The following is a 19570-nucleotide window of genomic DNA, read 5'->3' on the forward strand; positions in this document are numbered from 1 at the left end:
GCCTGCGCCCTGCCCAGGGGACACACGCGCGGCCCAGTGTGGGGTGTCTCAACACAAGCCGTTCGGTACCAGGGCCGCAGTGCGACAGGCCCCCCATTCTGTCTGCCGGACCGCCGACCATAGCCCGCTTGTCCCGTGACTCCGTCCACTCTGGGGGTCGCCTGTCTGCCCCTCAGCCCCTCGCCTGAGACCACAGAGGGCCGAGCGCGCAGGAGGGGCAGCCGGACAGACGAGGGACGGCCGCCGGCCGCGTTACGCGCGCAGACCGCCCCTCGCCCTGAGGCGCTCGGGGGAGCGTTGCACCTGCCGGTCTGCACACGCCCTGCCCCCGAGGCGCAGCACCTTCGAGGCCCCGGCGCCGCGCACCGTGTTCTTGTAGAAGAAGTAGAGCGCCATGCTGGCGAGCCGCGTGTAGCACCAGTGCCCGTGCACGATCAGCAGCCGCTGCAGGAACCGGAACCGGGGCACCGCGAAGTCGCTGGCCATCACCGCCTGCGGGGTGGGGGCGGGGAGCGCTCCGTCACGAGGCCGGCCCGCCCGCGGCCCACCCCCCCACACACACCGCCCCCAACCCCGATACCGCCCCCAACCCCGATGCCTCCCCGCCTCCCCCCCCCGTGACACCGCCCCCGCACCCCGACGCCTCCCCGCCCCACCCCCGACACCGCCCCCACACCCCGACGCCTCCCCGCCCCACCCCCCGCCCCCAACAGGCCCCAGGTTCCAGGCCACGGTCGCAATTTCAAACACGTGAGACTGTGGAGTCTAGAAAAATGCGGGGGCGCGAGCAGTGCCCGCGGCTCTGCCCGGGCTCCCCGCAGCGAGCTCGAGCTCGACGCGCGCGGCCGGGACGGCGGGCGTCCTGCGAGGCGCGTTCTGGGGTAGGCGAGGCCAGGCTCCGGCTCTGCTGGCCGCCGGGCGCCCCGTTCCCGGAGTGGGGACAGCACGTGTCCTCCACGGACGGGGACAGTGACGGGGCTGGACAGGTCCCTTCACCTCTGTGAGCCTCGTGCTCCTGGGGCCAGACAAAGGCCATCAAAGTGATGCCTTCTGTGCCCAGAATACCTCGGAACCCGCCCTGTTACGAATTGCTCTATTTGGAAAAGTAAATCAAAGGAAATGTCAGGGGAAATATAAGCGTCTGCCTGTCTCCAGGGGATCATCACAAACGTGCGAGGCCGCTTTCAACTTTTAATTGATTCCCTCTATCTGAATAAAATCCAGAAAAGAGTAGCCCACGCTTGATGTCTTTTCTGTGCAGAATAATGTCACTCGTTACATACACATGACAGAGAAGCCCGACACCTCACAACGCCTGCTTTCTGAGCCCCGCGTCAGGGATTCGAGGCAGACGCCGCGCCCACAGCGCCCCCTGGTGGCACTGGGAGGCTCGGGGGCTCCACATCTCTTTGACCCCCTCATCCGTCCACTGCCCTTCCTCGCAGTCACCCCCTACACCCCCATTGCCAGGCACGAACCTGGAGCCAGACACCACCAGTCAGGGTCCCCGTCCTCGACAGAGGCCATCTGACGGCCGGGGCACAGGGACAGGAGAGGTTAGGGAGAGCCCGCCCCTGGGGAGAAGCGCAGGTGAGCCCCCCGCCAGCCTGCTGCCCACCCGCCTCCCTCAGCCCTTCCGTCCCGCCTCCAGACCGAGGCCCCGCCGCCTGGCCCGTACAGTGGCCCCCAGCGGGGTCGCGCCCGCCACGAAACCCTCGTGCTGCTCGGCGCCTGCTGCGATGCCGCCCGCGGAGCTGGTGGGTCGCTGTCTGTCTTCCTGGCTCCTCGGACAGCCCGTGGCAGCCCGGAGAGCGGCCGTCCTGACCCCGGTACCTCTGGTCCCTGGCCAGGCCTCTGCCCCACGGGTGCTCAGCAAACGTGGTGGGCCGGATTCTCCCCCGAGGACCCGGCTTCTCGGAGATGACGTCCTTCGCCCCGCTAGGTCCCCACCTCACTGGCTGGGGAGCTGAACACCTCACACCAAGCGCCTCACCCATCCTCAGTGACTCGGGGACACTAATCCCAGAGCAGTACGTCTTCAGTGAACCCCTCGGCTCGGCGTCCGGGTCACATGTGGGGAGCACATGGTGACAAAGGGCAAGTGCGGGGCCAGTCTCCTGAGCGGCCCACTAGTGTTCGGGGGCCATGGAAATGCCCCAAAGACGGGGCACGAGCAGCCAGGGAGGAGGTGACGAGTCCCCCTGCCAGTTCTGCCTGCGTCACAGAGGACGACTGAGGACCGCGGCCGCGCCCGGCCTGGCCACCACACAGCACACCTTCCACCTCAGCCGCTGCGGGCTCCGCTGCGCCCGAGGGGCCAGCCCTTCCCGTGGCTGGACGTAGCCCACGGGGAGGCCGCCTGGACAGCCCGGTCAGTCTTTACCTGCATGCCCTCCTGGCCCGAGATGCCCACGCCCACGTCTGCCACCTGGATCATGCTGACGTCATTGGCTCCGTCCCCTGGAAGGAATCAGGCGGGAAGCGTCGTTGGCGTGGAGGTGCTTCACGGGGTCCCCGCTGGGCCGGGCCAGGGCGAGGAGAAGCGGGCAGTGCGCCTGGGCCGGCGGGGCGCGGGCGGCGGGACCGCCCCCCTCGGCCTGTGCCGGCAGCGCCCTGGCACCCCGTGGCCCTGCGGAGGCGCCGGCGGCGTCCGTCATCTCGTCACCGGCGGAGCGCCCCGCCCGCACGCACAGAGCCGCTGCGCGGTGACCCCGGGGGCGGCTGGTCGGCCAGGCTGCCGACTAGGTCCTTAGCCCCCCAGGCGCAGGCGACAGCCCCCGGCACCTTCGAGGAGAGTCGAGCAGACGGTCACGGTCACCCAGTGGGCGTGAGCCTTCCCGGAAGCGGGCAGAGGACCCGCGCCCTGGAGCGACGCGTTTCGAACACGCGGCTACGCCGGCGGGGCCGCCCCTCGTGTGGCGCCGTCTCCCTCCTGTCTGTCGCCTGCTGCTCCCTATTCTGGCCCAAGCTGGCTGACGTGGCAGAGCCGCTGGACCCGCAGCTGGGAGGCCACGCCCACCTCCACGGCTTGCCCCAGCCGCCACTCAGAATGGACGTCGCGGGCCACAGTGCGGCCTGTGAGTCATCCCGGGACCCAGGACGAGGGCACCGGGGCCGTGACTGCCCGTGGGAGACGAGCTCGCGTCCTGTTCCGGCAGCCAAGGCTTTGCCTCCGCTGTCTCAAACGAGAACCACACACCAGTGACCCGGTGGCAGAGCCGGCCCGAGCAGGCTGCGAACACGCGCTTCGTCCTTCACGTCTGGCAGCCGCTGACCAGGGGACGTGCTGCCACCGAGGACAGGTCAGAGCAGCAGGCGGGCGGCGGGGATGGAGAGCAGCCTGCAGAGTCCCAGCTCCTGCCTCCGGACTTGCTCAGGGGTCCCAGAGGCCACTCCAGGCATGGGGACAAAGCTGGTCCCGAGACAGCGCCTCAGGGGAGCCGCCCGGGGCAGCTGCCTGTCTTCCCTGAGCCTGGGCCGTGTCCATGACAGTGACGCTCAGGCTGCCACAGACCCAGGCTCTGCACTGACCTCAACTCTGTCCTGGTCAGGCTCCCCCCGTGGCAGGGGCAGCCCCAAGTCAACAAAGATGGGCTGTCACGGACCTTTGCAGAAAATACTATAATTACTCCCAGTCAGGTGACGCCAGAGCCAGAGCTCACCCAGGTGTGGGTTCCAGCCACAGGAGGAGGGAACCAACATCTGGGGTCACTGGAATGCCCCGTCACTAGGTCACCTGCAGTCACCCGCGGTCCTTCCGGGCCCTCACCAGCAGGCGGCACTGCTGAGTCCCTGAGCCTGGGGGAGCTGGCCCTGCACGGGATGGGTGGAGAGGCGGCAGGTGCCTGCCCGGCAGCCCAGAGAGGAGCCAGAGGCTCCGTGACCCCCATGTGCCGGCAGAAGCCACTGGACACGTGGCCCCTCCAGACGCGGGGGAGGACTCGGCACTGCTCGTGACTCAGGACAGGCTGATGTCACCGGATGCGCGTCTGGGACAGTGAGCAGATGCACCTGACAGGAGACCGTGACGTCCCGACCTCCGCACGTCGCCGGGGCCCGGGGCCTTCCGGCACCACGCGGCCTGGGCCCGGCAGCTCACGAGGCGCCTGCCAGGAAGCCCGCCCTCGGCTCACCTATGGCCAGCGTCATGGCCTGCAGCTTGCTCCGGACCAGTTTCACCACCATGCTCTTCTGCAGGGGCGTCGAGCGGCAGCACAGGACTGCCCGGCACTGCTTGGCCAGGAGGAGGAATCTGTCCTCCAGGTGCTTCTCGAGGGCGTAGGCCAGGCTTCTGCCGTCGATCACGAGGCTGGGGCCGGAGGCGGGGGGCTCGGCGGGTGGGCAGACGGGGGAGAAGGCCACTCCCACGCCTCCGAAGCTCTTCTGGGGGGTGCTGCGGGGAGCCGTGGACTGCACATGGCGGAGGTACTGGTCCAGCAGGGCCGCGCACGCCTCCTGACGGGGACAGGACAGGTGGGCACGGTGCCTGGCCAGGCCGCAGACCAGGCCGCTACCCCCGCCCCTCTGGGCCTGACGAGCACCAAGGCAGCAGGCTGCCCGCCTGGTCGGGCCCCCCTCCTTGAGTGGGGCCGGCTGCAGGGTGTGACTGCACATGGCAGACCACTGCCGGCCGAGTGTGTCCGTGAGCCCCCGCCTCACCGTGTGTGGGCCGGAATGGCATCTTCACCGGGAGGCCCAGCCACCCTGGCCATAGGGCTGCCTGGGCCGGCCGGAGGGTCCTGCGCATATCCCCACGGCCCTCTGGGACCCTTCCCCAGGCCCCGTCCCCCGGGGTCACAGGGAGAGGGCCCTGGCACTTGGGTAGCCCAGAGGCGCGTGGCGCCCGTGTGGCCCCACAGCCGTCCAGCGGGCCCAGCGGGCTCATTGCTGAGGCTTCCAGTTGGCGACGCCCATCCCAAACTGTGCCTGCCGCCCAGAGAGCGGGCGGCCTGCAAGGTCAGGGGACAGGCAGAGGGCCGACTGTCTCAGGGACTCAGGTGGCTCCCAGTCCGCCATGACGGCAAGCGCGGTGACCAGTGTCCGGCAGGCCCCATGGCAGTCCAGCTGTGTTCGACACGTGCTGAGCGGGGGCCTTGCACGCTGAGAAAGGTGAGCGGGGCTGGCAAGCGGTGGACGGGAGGGCCCGGCCGTGCACGTGGGCGACAGGTCACGGCCCAGGGCGGGCGGGGCGGTCATGGGGGCCCTGAGGGGACTGCGGGGTCCCGGCCGCGGCCTTCGGGTGGCCCTGGGGCAGCGCAGGTGCAGGCGGAGGGCGGGGCGCGGCTGGCGCTCCCACCTGCGACTCGGCGTTCAGGGTGATGAGGTCCTCGTCCTGGTCCAGCAGCTTGCAGGCGTAGGCGATGTTCACGGCCGTCTCCTGCTTGTCGCCGGTGAGGACCCAGATCTGCAGGCCGGCCTGCCGCAGCTTGACAATGGTTTCAGGGACCCCGTCCTGCAGGCGGTCTTCGATCCCGGTGGCGCCTGGTCAGAGGCACCCCAGTGCAGGTGAGCCCTCGCCCCCAACCGCGGGGCCAGGAGCCTCATGCGGAGGGGGGGCAGCTCTCCCGTCTGGACGGGCAGACAACCGGCAGCCCTGCTGGAACCCTCCGCACCACAGCACGGCTGGCCACCCTCACCGACCCGCAGCGGACACGTGGAAGCAGGGCTTCTGGGGTGGGCGTGGCGGGTGCCCACAGTCCGGGCGTGAAAACGCGACCACCAGCCGCCCCGTCAGGCTGCTGCGGACGGCCACGCCGCCGCCCCTCAGCACGACGCCCTCCCGCACACGCCGCCTCCACCGCGCGCCGGGTGGGGCGGGCTCCCCCGCGCGGGTCTCGGGGTGCTGGGCGGACCTGCCGCTCGGCGCGGATGCGTGCTCCGGCCGGCGACGCGGCCTCTGCCTTCCTCCGGAAGGGCCGCCCCGCCTCGCGCCCGTGCGCGGCTCCCTGTCCCCGGACGCCGCTGCGGACTGGCCGTTCCTGCGTGTCGACAGCCCGACGCCCCAGCCCCAGTGTGAGGAGACGGGGGCCCTCGGGGGGCGACGAGCTCACGGGGGCGGACCCTGCCGTGGGATTAGGGCCCTCGCACATGGGACCCCGGAGCGGGGACCGTCCCCACCACGCGAGGACGCGGAGGAGGGCGCCACGTGCAGGCCGGGAAGGGGGCCAGCGCCCTGACGCCCGGGTCGGCAGCTGCCCCAGCTCCGAGACGCCGCGCCCTTCCTCCTCCTAGACGGACGAGACAGCCCCGGGCTCGAGAAGCAGCGTCACTGGCTCCCCGAAAGCCCACCGGGAGGGGCTGTCCTCACTCTCCACCCCATGCTGCCTTCCGCTCAGGGGACCTCGGAGGCTGCACGGGAACCGGGGCAGGACGAGGGGACAGCGTGCCTGCTGCCCTCTGCTCTGAGCCACGCATCCCACAGGAAGGACCGGGCGGGGCGTGGGCTCAAGGTCTGCGGGGGCAGGGACCCGCCCGGCAGGGAGGCCAACTGCTCCTGGCCTGTCCGCTCCCCGCCATCCTGAAGTGTCACTCGGCGTGGCACTCGGCGGTGACTGTTCCCTGTCTGGGGAAAGACGTGCGCTCCCGCAGCCTTGTTCACGCTTGACGTGACGCTCACCGGTGAGCATGCCCGTGGCCAACCTTGACGGGTTGCCATGTGCCCGGCAAACACGTCTCAGCATCCCCCGGACGTGAGCGCCGCAGGGGCCCGCAGCACGAGAGGCTTTTGGTGGGCGGAGGTTCCCCGCGAGGACTTCCGGATGACAGTGGGAGAAGCTGGGGCAGCGAGGACGCTGTCCTTGGCGCGTACGGCCCGGCTGCACTGCCACAGGAAAGAACACGGTGCGCGCGGGGCCCTGTCCTCCGTGGGCCCCGGGGCTGGCTGACGAGACGTGAATGAATAGCTGTGGAGGGGGCGTTCAGCTCCGTGGCGCTGAAGCCTGGACGCTTCTGCCGCCTCCGGCAGAACTCGGGAGCCAGGGCCCGCGCCGAGGACAGGGCTGTGGGGGCACAGGGGGTGGCCTCGCCGCCAGGACCACGGCTGTCTCAGGCGGCTGGGGCGGGATGTGCGACGCCCCGCGAGCGGGGGAGGGGGGAGGTGGGCGTGCCGCCCTCGCCCGTTTCCGTCGTGTGACCGCCCCACAGCCTCTGGCTTCGAGCTGCCACGCGGCATCAGGAGCCAGTCGAAGCTCCTGGAGACCCGCACGAGCCCGCGCAGGCCCCGTGCCGACGGTGCCCCTCACCCCCGCAGCTCCGTGCCGGCCCCTCCCAGAGCCACCGAGCGCGCCTGGCGGAATGAGGCTGAGTCGAAGGCCTCAGAGACGTGAGCGACGGGACACTGAGCTGACCCCCACAGAAGGCGGCGGATCGGGGCGCTGACACGGCTGCCCAGGCAGGCGGCGGTCCTCGTGGAGAGACCCGGGACGGGCAGTGGGGCCTGAGCCAGCCTGAGCCCCGGGGGATGAAGGCTGTCAGGCGCTCGGGACGCGCTAACGCACCGCACGGGCCGAGGCAGGTGACGGGGGCCTGACCACCAAGTCTGCAGAGAGAGGCCAGCGGGCTGGGACGGCGCGGGGCGGGGGCACGGGACGCACGTCCACGCTGCCGCCGGGCGCCCGGTGCTTCGCTGCACCCCGTCGGCCCCACTGTCGCCCCCCACCCCCCAGCAGGCGAGGAAACGGACCCAGATGAGACCGAGCGCTTGCCTGGCTTCCGCGGCCAGCGAGGGCCGGAGCCGGGACTGCACGGCAACCGGGAAGGCGGGCGCGTCTGAGACGCCGAGACGGGCAGGCGGGTGCAGGACGGGGGTGACCCACACAGCCCGTGCTCACCCCGGGGACCGGCTGTCTGCGCTGCTCGGCATGGCGGCCCCATGCCCGCCGGGAGAGGCCCCTCTCCCCATGCAGAAGCGCAGAGGCTGGGGCGCCCCAGGGGAGGGCCAGAGAGGCCGGGCGGGGCCCCAAGCCCCCCCCCCCCCCGCCTGACCACAGCCTCCGGGGGGAGTAGCCCTCACTCTAAACCACAGGCCTGTCACCCTGCGTCCCGTCTCATTCACCCCGGGGACGCCGAGTGAAGACAGCCCCCCTGTTTGACAGGAAAGACAAACTTCCACTGCTCTGGGCCCGGGAGGGCCATCCGGCCACCCGCACCACAGCACGGTCACGACTGGCCCTGGGTGGGCACGCGAGAGCATGCACACAGACTCGTCCGGTTTACTAATGCTTTAAAAACATTAACTCAGAGAGCTACTTAAAGTATTAAGTGTTAAAATAGGGAAGTAACCAATACTTTTATAAACACTGCTACCGACAGAGTAGCAAATACAGGCGCATCTTAGTAAAATCGACCCCATTTCTATTCATCCGAATTAAACCTCAGAAACAGCCCTAAGATGTAACAGGTGGTTTCTGGGGCGCAACGCACTTCCTGGGGCGCAACGCACTTCCTGTCTGCTTCCTGGGTGGGGAGAGGCCCGTCACTGGGCTGCCTGGCTTCTCATCTGTTTCTGGTGGGAAAGCGGGGTTTAAGGGGGGGGCCGGCAGCCCTGGCAGGGGACACGAGGGACCCCGTACCGCTGGGCCCTGGAGAGACCACACAGTGCGGGGCGGTCTCAGGCCTGCGGTTCCGGAACCAAGCGGAGCGTGAGCAGAGCTGCCACCCACTGGAGTCGGGTCCCCTCCCAGTCTGCCACCTTGACGCTGGTCCACGCGACACGAGCGCGGGCGCATTACCGAGCAGATGCAGGTTGGTCTCCAGGCGGGCGGCCGACTCGAAGAGCAGCTGCTCGCGGTTGTCCACGGCCGCCTCGGCCTCCAGGTGGCGCTGCAGCCAGCAGGCGTACTCGTCGGCGCTCAGCACCTGCGCGGACACGCGGGTGAGCGCGGCGCGGGGCGCGGGCACGCGTGCGCCCCGGCCCCGCGCTCGCTCACCCTCTTGGCGACGCAGAGCGTGCGCAGGCCGTCCACGGCGTACAGGTTCAGGTGCTGCTGCGTCCTGCTGCGCATGCGCCGCTGGTGCCGGCCTCCGGCGTCGTCTGCGGAGCCGGGCGGGAACCAGGTGAGGGGGACCCACGCGGGTCCCCTCCCTGCCAGCGGCGCCCTCGCCTCCACCCGCCTCTGCCCCGCAGGTCCGGGGCACTCCTCAGACCTCCGCTGAGTGACCGGGTGGCTGGTCAGCCGGAAGCTACACCTGCAAGTCCTGCTCGCCCAAGTCCCGCCCCACACATCGACGCTGTGCACACCCCTCCTTGTCAATCCACAGTGACATGGACCAAGACGGAGCTGACTGGCCCGAATCGGGGATGCGGGGACGGCGTGCGGGCGGGAGGCCCCCACTGGGCCTGGGGCAGCTCCACAAAGGGGCTAACACGGGCAAACGCAGGGCGGGAAGGAACCTTCCAGAACATCGAAACGTGAACCCTCACATCCGCCCAAATGCCCGGATGCTGGCCGCACCGTCCGCCCCCAAGGCTGCTGTCGGGGTGACCAGGCGTGGAAGCCCCGCTAACCCCTGCTTCCAGCCCCGACCTGCTGGAAGGACGCGGGAACGGGGGCAGGGCCCCTGGCACATGCTCAGCAGGCAGGGCGTGGGGACCCCTCGGCCTGCACCTGCGCGGGGGGCCGACGACTCCTGGCGTGGGCGGGGCGTACCTGGGGCGCAGGGCAGCAGGAGGTCCATAACGGCCGAGTCAGCGCCCTTGGTGTAGACGCAGATCTCGTCGCTAAGCGGGTGGCGGACCACCACGGACATGCGCTGGCGCGCCGAGTCGAAGCCCAGCGTGTGCAGCAGCTCGAAGGTGAGGCGGCCCAGGTGCGGCAGCTCCACCGACACCTGGTCATGCAGCCGGGCGGCCAGCGCGCAGTTGTAGGCCCGCGCCGCGTGCACCAGCGCTGCCTCATCGGGGCTCTCGGCCTCGTAGCACAGCTCCGGGTCCAGGTCTGGGTCCGGGTCCGTGTCCGGGTCCGTGTCCTGGGCCCAGCCGGCCGCCCCGCCACCGTAGCCATTGCTGGCGAAGGCCGGGGCCGGCTGGCCCAGCCTGTCCTCCAGGCCAAGCGGCGAGCTGTCGGGGGACAGGGAGCTGGAGCCCGGCCTGGGTATGGCCTTGGCCGCGGCCAGGTTCGTGATGCTGGGGCAGCCCGAGGTCAGGCGGCTGGGGGAGAACTTGCGGAGGAAGTCCTCTATGGTCTTCACGGGGGACTTCAGCTCGAACCTCACCCTCACCTGTGGGGAAGCAGGCAGGACACAGGTGAGCCAGGGCCCACCCGCCTCCACTCCCCTGCCCTGAGGCCGTCAGTCACTCGAAGGTTGTGCCACACGCACGCTTTTAGGACACGTCACCAGGGTAGTCACGACTGAGGCCCTGGACCGGCTCAGTGGAGTCGGTGGCTGGCGGAGCCCGCGGGCCTTCGGGCTGTCCCCTCTGCTGCCTGGCCGCTCGCTGCAGTGTCCCGCGGCTCCGCAGAGAAGGGTCAGAGGAGTGGCTTGTCATTGCTCATCACGAAACCCAGCCCCCTCCCCTCGAGTATAAAGCCACCTAAGAAAAGACCAGTTTATACATTCCTCTGAACGTTGCCTATAAAATCTTTAAATATACAAATAACATTTCCAAACCCCAAAGAATTGTTCTAAACAAATGAAAGACATAGACAAATTCAGGATCCGAATCGTTAAACACTTTTGAAAAAGTCACTATAAACGATGGATGTTGTAGTGAGAAATGAAAACAAAGTGACAGCCACAGCCGTCCAAGCCCCATGATGGAGCGACGGGGCACCGCGCCGTTTACAGGCACGCTGCTCGCTGACGCGGCCGTCACACGCCCGCTTTAACTCTCTGCGAGATGATGGGTTCAGAGCAAGTGCCGGCACGACCAGACACCAGATCACGGGTCCCTTCAGCCTCCGTGGTTTGCCCACGCGTCTAAAATTGTGAGCCGTGGCAACAGCCTCCAGAAGAGTCAGGTATTTGACAAAGCAAGGCACACAGGGCCAGTTGTGACAAGCGTGCTTTGTCTTTGTCCCTTGGATGACTTTAAATCTGTCACCTATCCAGGCCGGCGAGTCGGCCAGCCACACGGGAGCGCCTGCTGGCTCCACACGCCCTTGAAGGCGGGGTGCCCCAATACGTGGGGGCAGAAAGGCGTCAGGAGACAAGTTCGTCTCGTGAGGGAGCGTGATTGAGTGTTGTCCCTCCACGGAACTCCCCGCTGTGTGACCATCAGCTCCACAGCTCAGCAAGCGCCGCGATGCCCGGGTCTGTCACACAGGGTCTGTCTAGAAACCAGACACCGACCAGGGACACTCGCCACAGGGGCTGACCACAGAGGCGTGGAAGAACCCGGAGGCCAGACGGCAAGAGACACGAGGCAGGAGCAGCCCTCGCCCGGGGCTGGTGGCGCAAGCCTCTGCCTGAGTGGCGAGGCTGCCACCTCAGGACCTGTGCAGGCCACGTCGAGGGAGGTCACAGGGCTGCACTGCTACCTCAGATGTGACGGAGACCTGTTCCCCACATCGCCTGGCCAGTGCTCCCAGTGGGACCCCGGGAGCGGGCTGACCCCGGGGTGGGGAGGGCCCGGGAGATGGGGCAGGGGCAGGGCATGTCCAGGCTAGAGCACAGCCATTTTCACCCGGCAGAGCTGCCTGGCCGCAGGGTGGCCCTCCGCGCTTAGGCGCCCTCCCCCCACACGGCTCCAGGCCCACCGCGGGCTTTCCGAGCGGCTGGGGTGACAGGCACCCCTCTGCATACAGCCCTTACCATCCCTGGGGAGAACCGTGCCACTGCCCAAACGCGCCCACCTGTGCATGCTCTGCTCCTGCCCGGGAACCCCGTGGACCCGACCTCTCCCTGGCCGGGTTCACCTCCGCGCCTTCTCCTGTGCCCAACCCCACAGAGCCGTCCCCAGGCCTGGGGCACGGGGAGGGGACGGAAGCCGCTCAGCTGAGCGGTGAGGCCAGGGTTTGCGGCTGGCGTCTGGGCCCAGCCCCTCCTGTCCGCTGTGAGTCTGGGAGCACGGGGCTCCAGGTGGGTCGTGCAGAGGGGCACCGTCCGGCCCCTGCTGTCCTAGCTTCAGAGGACGTCTGTCCTCTCCCACGTGGCCTGGGCGCTGCAGGGCCAGCCAGCTGGCCTGCCCGCGGGAGCCCCTCACAAGCACGCTCTCAGGAAGGTGGCAGGGGACCCGCCAAAGTCCACGGCGGCCTGGGCTCACGGGGACACCTCGGAACTCGCCTTTTGCCGTGGCTGATCGGGGGACGTGACCACCACTGTGTTGCAGATGGTGAGCGCAATGAAGAAGTCGAAAATGTCGGACAGCTCAGGCGACAGGTGGGCCATCGGGCACTCCTGGTGCCGTGCGATGGCCAGGCGCCGGTCGCACTCGCTCACTTTCTCAAACAGCTTTGGGTCGGGCGTGACATCTTTCTCCTGGAAGAAAACAGAGGCCAAGGGCTGAGTCCGACTCCGCGACCCGTTAAGGGTCTTGGTGGTTGGCTGTTTGAGGCACCTGGATCTCATCATACCCCGTGAACACATCTTTCTCTCGCGTGCCATTTCGTAATGACGAATTCTGCATAGTTTTAATTGTGTAAGATACAACGTATACGTGAGATGCACATGTTCTCATACGTAAGGTATACGTGTTGTTATAATACATCTAAGAACGTGTGGTATTATACAGTGACATCTCAGATTTGAAAAATACAAAGAATAGGGGAAACTTAGAAAATCCGAATCACGCTACCTCGCAGTAATATATACTTTTTGAAACGCACACTTCTGCGTTTTCTTCCAAACTTGTTTCTGTACGTTTATATTTTACATAATCAAAATGTTTTCTACATTTGCTCTGGATAAACAGCCAGAAGTGGAACTGCTGGATCTCACGGCAGCTCTGGTTTTAATTTTTCAAGGAGCCTCCACACTTTTCCGTAGTGGCCGAGCCAACATACCCCCAGCAACAGGGCACGAGGGCCCCGTCTCCACGTCCTCACTGACACTGTCTCGTGTCTTTTTGATGACGGCCACTGTGACACATGTGGGGTGGAAGCTCATGGTGGTTTGATGTGCATTTCCCGGCTTCAACTTGTACAATGTCACATGTAAATTATATCTGAATTAAAAAAAAGTTATACACAAACTGGCAGTTTCTATTTCCCCCCTAACATTACATTGCGTAGACTTTTCTGGGCCTTTAAGAATGACCGGCCCACGACCCCCTGGGGACACGTCCCGCGGCCCCAGGAAGCACCCAGACCCCATGCAGGGCATATGCCGCCGTATGCGCCGGCTGCTGCAGCCACGAGAGGCAGGTCCGGCTTCTCCTGGGGTGTCTGAACGGCCGCCCTCACCGCTCTTGCGTTGGGGGCCATCTGAACATGGGTGCTGGGACGCCACGAGAGCTGATCTGAGGACCCAGACCGACCCGGGGGGCTCACGGGCGGGAGCGTCCACCGCGTGGACACACAGGGTGCAGGGGCGACTCACGCCCCGGGCGGGACAGAGCGGGACAGAGTGGGACAGGGCAGATTCGGTTTCCTCACACTACTCAGAACAGTTCACGATTTAACATGGGTGAAATACTGGCTTCTAGAATTTTCCACGTAATATTTGTGGACCAAGGTTGACCCAAAGCAAAACTGCAGATAAGGGTGTGTGTTTTTAACGATTTCAAAACAGACACAGGATAACTCATCTGACCATTCATCAAATGTTTTTTCGCCATTTTGCTGCTGTAAGTCACACACGGATAAACCGTGCACGGAAATCTTCTGATCACTGACTTCTTTGGTCAGGAAGCGTCAACGTGCCGGATACTCTCGCCTCATGCCGCTGGATCGGGGTCACAGAGACCGGCTCCGCCACAACGTCCCCACCAGGCGCCCCTTTTAAACCCGCCGGGCAGGGCCCGCGGTCCTCCGTCACCTCTGTGGAAGTGGCAGCCTCTCTGAGTTTCGAAGGGCGGAAAGGAACGAGGCCACCACCGTCGGAGCCACACGGATGCCCCCTCTGTGCGCAGGACATCTTAGAAGAGGAAGGACCTCTCAGGAGCTGTCACTCGCTCACTTCCGGGAACGTCTGGGCGCTGACGATGTGCCGGAGGACGTGCGCTTCCGGGGTTGGGCTCGTCGCATTAAAACTACCGTTTTCCCCACGTGGCTTCGCTTTTCCCCCGTTGTCATCTTGCTCTGATTTTCGTTCTTGCGTCTGGCAGGACAGACTTCCTGTCGCCCACCGCCGGTCCCCAGCCTCAGAAGCCGTGGCAGCGGGGCCGTCGGCGTTTTGGGAGGGGCACGGCGGCGTCGGCGGCAGCACCACGTGCAGACTGAACAGAGCCCAGGCCCCCGCGGCGGCACGGGGGCTAAACGCAGGCCCTTCTGACAGGTGGGTGACAGAGGCAGGACAGGCGGTGCTGGCACGGGGCGGCCGCCGTCCTCGGAGGACTCACCATGGGGCTGCTGAAGGCCGTGCGCCTGGACAGCACGCTGGCCCACCTGGCCTCGGCCCGGCCGCCCGGGGGCCGGTGCGACCGGGTGCTGGGGCTGCGGTGCGCGGTGCGGACGCTCTGGTGGCTCCCCACGCTGCCGCGCTGGGACAGCGAGCCGCCCCTGGACACCACCTCCTCCTCCTCCGAGTCGGCCTCCTGGTGCCGGGCCAGACGCCGCGCTGTGGGGAGAGGGACGTGGGGGACGCGTCACCAGGAGGCCTTAGTGCCCGCCACCTTCCCTGCGCGAGGCGCCCCCCAGAGGTGGACGGGCTCCCATCCCGCATCTGTCTTCAGAGGTGAGAGAAACAGAGATCAGGCAGGGAGGCCGCCTGTCCACGTCACCAGGCCGTGATGCCGATGCCAAGAGCCCCACTCGGGCAAGGAGGCCCCTGCACGTGCCCCTCGCCGCTGGCTGGCGTCATCCCCGGTGTGGTGGCGAGGGGCCCGCGAGGAAGTGTGAAGCCTGCACACAGGCCTGTCGGCTCCTAGTCTTGTGTTAGGAGCCAGGTGTCGGCCGCCCTCGGGCCGTCGCTGGCGTCCCAGCAGCCTGCGACCACGCAGCTGTTGGACCAGGTGTCCTCAGCGGTGTCCTGACGTCCCTGGAGGGTGAGGGCACGAGCAGGGGACACCGAGGCCTGGGCTCAGCGTCACCAGGATGCGAGGTCGCAGAGGGCCCTGGTGTCCAGGGCCAAGTCAGGTACGTGTGCGCTCAGCGTCCAGGTGAGGTCGCAAGAGGCCGGGCTGTGGGGTGACCTCGGAAGCTGCCTCCTGCCTCTGTCCTCGCTAGATTGTTCCCTGGGGCCTCCAGGGGGGACGAGGCCCTTGCGTTCTGTGGTGCGTGACAGCTGTCGAAATCCGTAGTCTCAGCTGGGGTCCCGCCCACGGAGCTTCCGGTCTCGCTCTTGGAGACCCGCCTGGCCGGCGGGGTCCGGGTCCTTCACAGCTCGTAGCTACAGGGTTTTCTGCCCCGGGCGGAGGCGTTACAGGAGGAGACGGCGAGGGCGGGAGGGGACACCATCACTGCATGCTCGTTTCGATGGCACCCGCGGCGTACACAGCGAGGGGGACGGCCCTGAGCCTTCTGTCGAGTGCGGAGGCTGTAGTCTTGGTTCTCGGTTTTATAAATCTCACAAAACGGATACATCCGCCGACCCTTCCTACCGAGTCCCCTGAGGATCGGCTCCGCGCGGACGCCCTGTGCTGTCCGCCTCCTGTCCGCCTCGAACGCTGCTGTGGGGGGCGGGGCGGCGCGTCCTGGCCGCAGCGCAGACCCTGGCCGCCCCCGCGCAGACTCACCATTGGCGTCGTGAGAGTACTCCACGCCCGACACGACGCAGCGCCGGAAGACCATCCTGTTCTCGGTGAGGGTGCCGGTCTTGTCGGAGAAGATGTACTGGATCTGGCCCAGGTCCTCGGTGATGTTGAGCGCCCGGCACTGCAGCTGGGAGCCCGTCTCGGCGTCATGCAGCTCCACGTCCTGGTGGATGAAGTACACCTGGCACACCTTGACGATCTCGATGGACACGTACAGGGAGATGGGGATCAAAACCTGGAAGACACCAGGGCACCGCGTGAGCGGCGGCGAGCACGCGGGCTCGGGGCCGGGCCTGTCGGTTCACGTGCCAAGCGACATGCCGCAGGGGGCAGGGGCTGCACTGTGCCTTCCGGAGCTTAAACGGGTCGGTTTAGAGTCGGAACTGGGGGGGTGTTAGGACAGTGGCGGGGACCTTAACCTAGGGCAGCCCGTGGGGGCGGTGCGGGGGCGGCGCGGAGCCCCGGGAGCATGCCGGCCGCGGCCGGGGCAGGGGCGAGCACCTTCGCGTCGCTGAGCTCTGCTTCGGAGGGGCTGGGAAGGAAAGAGAGCACAGAGGCGGGACACACGGCCCCTAGGCTGCCCCAGCGACGGGGCGGCACGGCCCGCAGCCCGGGGCAGAACGGGCCGTCGGTGCCGGCGGAGCTCCGTGGTGTGCGGCAGCGCACAGAGCAGGCGGCCGCGAGCAGGTCACGCACGCCGAAGGGCCGGCACTGTCAGACCCCGGGCGAGTCCCCTCGTTTTTGGGGGGTGACGTTCACGGGTTCGGGTTGTGATGGAGACTGACTAGGCCCCCGGTCAGTCGAGGGTGTCACCGTGACACACGTGGCAGTGTGACTCAGGGCCGAACGCGGTTGGCAGCCATGACGACTAAGGGCAGGGCAGACGCTGTGCGGGCCACTCACGCACGGAGCCCACACACCCCAGACGCGGGCGCGGAGAGCGTCGCGGTTGGAGGCAGCGCGGCGGGCGGCAGGGTGGCGGGGTCAGAGCCCCCCGCCTCCGGGCCCGAGGGGCGTCGGTCCGGGGGCGCGGGGCACAGCAGGGCGCCTGCAGGTGACCACGCTGCACCGTGCGTGTGGAAGCTGCTAAGAGCGCAGGTCTCAAAGGCCCTGAGCACAAGAAAATAAACCGCCAGCACGTGTGGCGATCGCTGCGCAGCGTAGTGTCGAATCGTCGCGTCGTACACCTGGAACCCACACCATCGTACACGTCACTCACATCAACAAAACTCGGAAAAAAGACTAGTTTATAAAATAACCGATGAATCCCTGACTGATTTGAAATGTCAATGAATTTCCATAATAGTTTCAATCAAACATTTTATGAGAACAACTAGGAAGTAAATTACGACACCGAGATTCAAAAAAAGCAAGGCCCGCTACTCTGTAACGTCAGACGAGGCTGGTGAGGGTTGCAAGAAGCTCGTGAGGAGAGCACAGTGCCCCCCCCAGCAAAGGCCAAGCGAATGTCCCGCGGTCGCTGTTCCCAGGGAGGTTGGTGGTGACACTCAGTGCCCCTTCCCCACAGGTTCTCCGCTGGGGACTGGGAGGCACTGAAGAGGCACGTCAATTAACAAAATAAAGAATAAGCGTATGAAAACAGTCACGAGGCGATGTCCTTGGACAGAGCGTGTGGATGCAGAAGCCCGGCGTGGCCTGCCGCGTCTGGACTCAGCTCGCCGCCAAGTTCAGGGCTTCATTCTCGTAGCGGACTTTGGGGACATGGTCATGTTGGGGACGCACTGCGCTATGGCTTTGCAACTTGTCCTTAAATCTTAAAATTTTTCCAAAATAACATTTTATTTTAGAAGGGATTATATGGAAAAACGACAAAACAATCAAAATGATCACAACCTACCCCTCGGCCTCAGCGTCTGCAGCGAAGGAGAGTGGGCGTGAAAGCCGCCCAGGAAAAGCCTCTCGGGATAGGTCTGGTGCAGGGGACACGCAGAGGGAGGACCGCACCCCACGGTCGCCCCGGGGCACCCAGGGTCGAGTTCCCACGAAAGAAGAGGGGGCCCCGGGCGCGGTTACCTGCAGGACTATTATCATCGTCAGGAACAAGTACACGGCCGCGGTGACGGGGGACAGCGAGCTGCCGTCGGGCTCGGGGACGTGGAACAGCGCCTGCTTCTCCTGGTAGCGCTGCACCCACAGTCCGTGCCCTGCGGCGACACCAGAGAGAAGCGTCAGGCGGCCGCCCCCGGGTGCAGCGCGCGACCCCGCTCCGGGCCGGCGCGAACGTCCCTGCGTCCGGCCGGGGCCATACGTGCCGTCCGCTGGGCGGCGGCCGCGCCGCGCGGGCGAGGCACTCACCGGCCGCGGAGAGCAGGGACATGCACACGAGCACGAGCACGCACCACAGCACGTCGCAGTTCATCTGCCGCTCGAGCTTGCTGCGCTTGTACCGCGGGCCGCTGTTGTTCAGCAGGGCCTTGGTCTCGTGTCCTGGCGACGAAGGGACAAGGGCCGCGGTGAGTCAGCGCCCGCGGTGACGGCGCCTGGGGACGGGCCGGGTCGAGAGACCCGAGACGCGCACGCGGCCGAGACCGCGCCGGGCGCACGCGGGGAGCCGCGGGCCGCGCGGCGCGCGCACCTGCGTAGATGACGATGCCCACGACGGCGTCCGTGTTCCTGACGGTGCAGCCGCGCAGTAGCAGGTTGTCCTTGCACAGCCCGGCCTTGCGCCCGCTGTCATGCACGCTGCGGGGGAGGGGGGCGGCACCTCACTCGTGCGCACCCCGCGGGGGGCGGGGCACGGGGAGGGGGCGGGGGTCGGGGCACGGGGAGGGGGCGGGCACCGCGTGGGCGGAGGGGGAGCCGCGCTCGTGGGCAGCTGGGCTTCTGGGGGCATCGCCTACACGGAGTTGGTCTCTGGGAACCGGGAATAAATGCATGTGCCGGTCTGCACCCTCAGTCCCAACACTTGACCCCCGAGACCTTGTGACGGGGTGCTGGGAGCCCCTGCCCCAGGTCCCCGCGGAGCCCCTAACCCCGGTGACTTCCTGAGCCTGTGGCTCTGGTACCGGGGCCTCCGACCCCGCCTGGGCCGACCTCAGGTGCGAGACCCCGTATCACCCATTTCCTGGTGACAGTGTCTTCTGTTCTGAGAGGTGATTCTGGACGGGCTCCTGGCTGGGGCTCCTGGAGGTGCCGGGGGAGGGCGCATCCCTTCCCACAGCAGCACCCCCATGCTCACCGCTCTTCTGCTCCCCTCCCCACAGCCTAGTAAACAGGAAGCACACTGTGTCCCTGCGTCTGCGAGCCACTCCCACAGGTCCACCCACCCCAGGGAGGGGGTCGTGGGAGCCCCCGGCTTAGCGGACGCACAGGGGGCCTCTGAGGTGCGGGCGGGCTGGGGGGCCGAGCGCTTCACCCGAGGGGTCTGATGCCGTGTGCGGGTGGGCGGTGTCAGAACTGAGCGGCACTGTGGGACAGCCCACTGGGGTCACAGGGGTGCCCTGGGTGGACGCCCCCCTCGGAACTGGCGTCAGGACCACAGGCTCGTGTTCACAGCCAGACAGGCGGACCCGAGACAGCGGGGCCGAAGGGGGAGGGTGACCCAGGAGGGCCTGCGTGGTGGCCTCCAGTGGCCTCCCGCCGCCTCCTGCCCCTGCCCGCCAGCGCCTCACGCTGTCACGCAAACACAAATCCGCTAGGAAAGGGAATGGTATTGGTTTCTGCAACATTTTCTACAGTCCCCTTTTCTGATGGAAAGTCATAGTTACTAGAAATGTTAACTCGTTGAACTTGAAACGTAGTGAATCCCACGAGACAGCT

The 19570-nt window shown here is 66.8% G+C and overlaps 1 protein-coding gene across 2 annotated transcripts in view; it reads right to left on the reverse strand.

Moving 5' to 3' along the window:
* Positions 1-721: 721 nt before the first annotated feature.
* ATP10A (ATPase phospholipid transporting 10A (putative)) overlaps positions 722-19570 on the reverse strand; it is a 42791-nt gene continuing 23942 nt past the window's right edge. Inside the window, exons 4-16 of one of the 2 annotated variants that reach the window (XM_036232073.1) lie at positions 18387-18493; positions 18107-18238; positions 17825-17955; positions 15773-16025; positions 14438-14655; positions 12223-12417; positions 9648-10218; positions 8928-9031; positions 8730-8856; positions 5297-5481; positions 4134-4455; positions 2384-2460; positions 722-1574 (exon numbers count right to left, since the gene is read on the reverse strand). In XM_036232073.1, the coding sequence (XP_036087966.1) occupies positions 1446-1574; positions 2384-2460; positions 4134-4455; positions 5297-5481; positions 8730-8856; positions 8928-9031; positions 9648-10218; positions 12223-12417; positions 14438-14655; positions 15773-16025; positions 17825-17955; positions 18107-18238; positions 18387-18493 (2551 nt within the window). In that variant the 3' untranslated portion in view covers positions 722-1445. Of the gene's footprint in view, positions 1575-1626; positions 2461-4133; positions 4456-5296; positions 5482-8729; positions 8857-8927; positions 9032-9647; positions 10219-12222; positions 12418-14437; positions 14656-15772; positions 16026-17824; positions 17956-18106; positions 18239-18386; positions 18494-19570 lie in introns of those variants that run through there. The other variant, XM_016154837.2, reaches the window with a different exon arrangement.

The sequence above is a fragment of the Rousettus aegyptiacus genome, unplaced genomic scaffold (genome assembly GCF_014176215.1).
Source record: "Rousettus aegyptiacus isolate mRouAeg1 unplaced genomic scaffold, mRouAeg1.p scaffold_m13_p_14, whole genome shotgun sequence".
Classification (NCBI taxonomy): domain Eukaryota; kingdom Metazoa; phylum Chordata; class Mammalia; order Chiroptera; family Pteropodidae; genus Rousettus; species Rousettus aegyptiacus.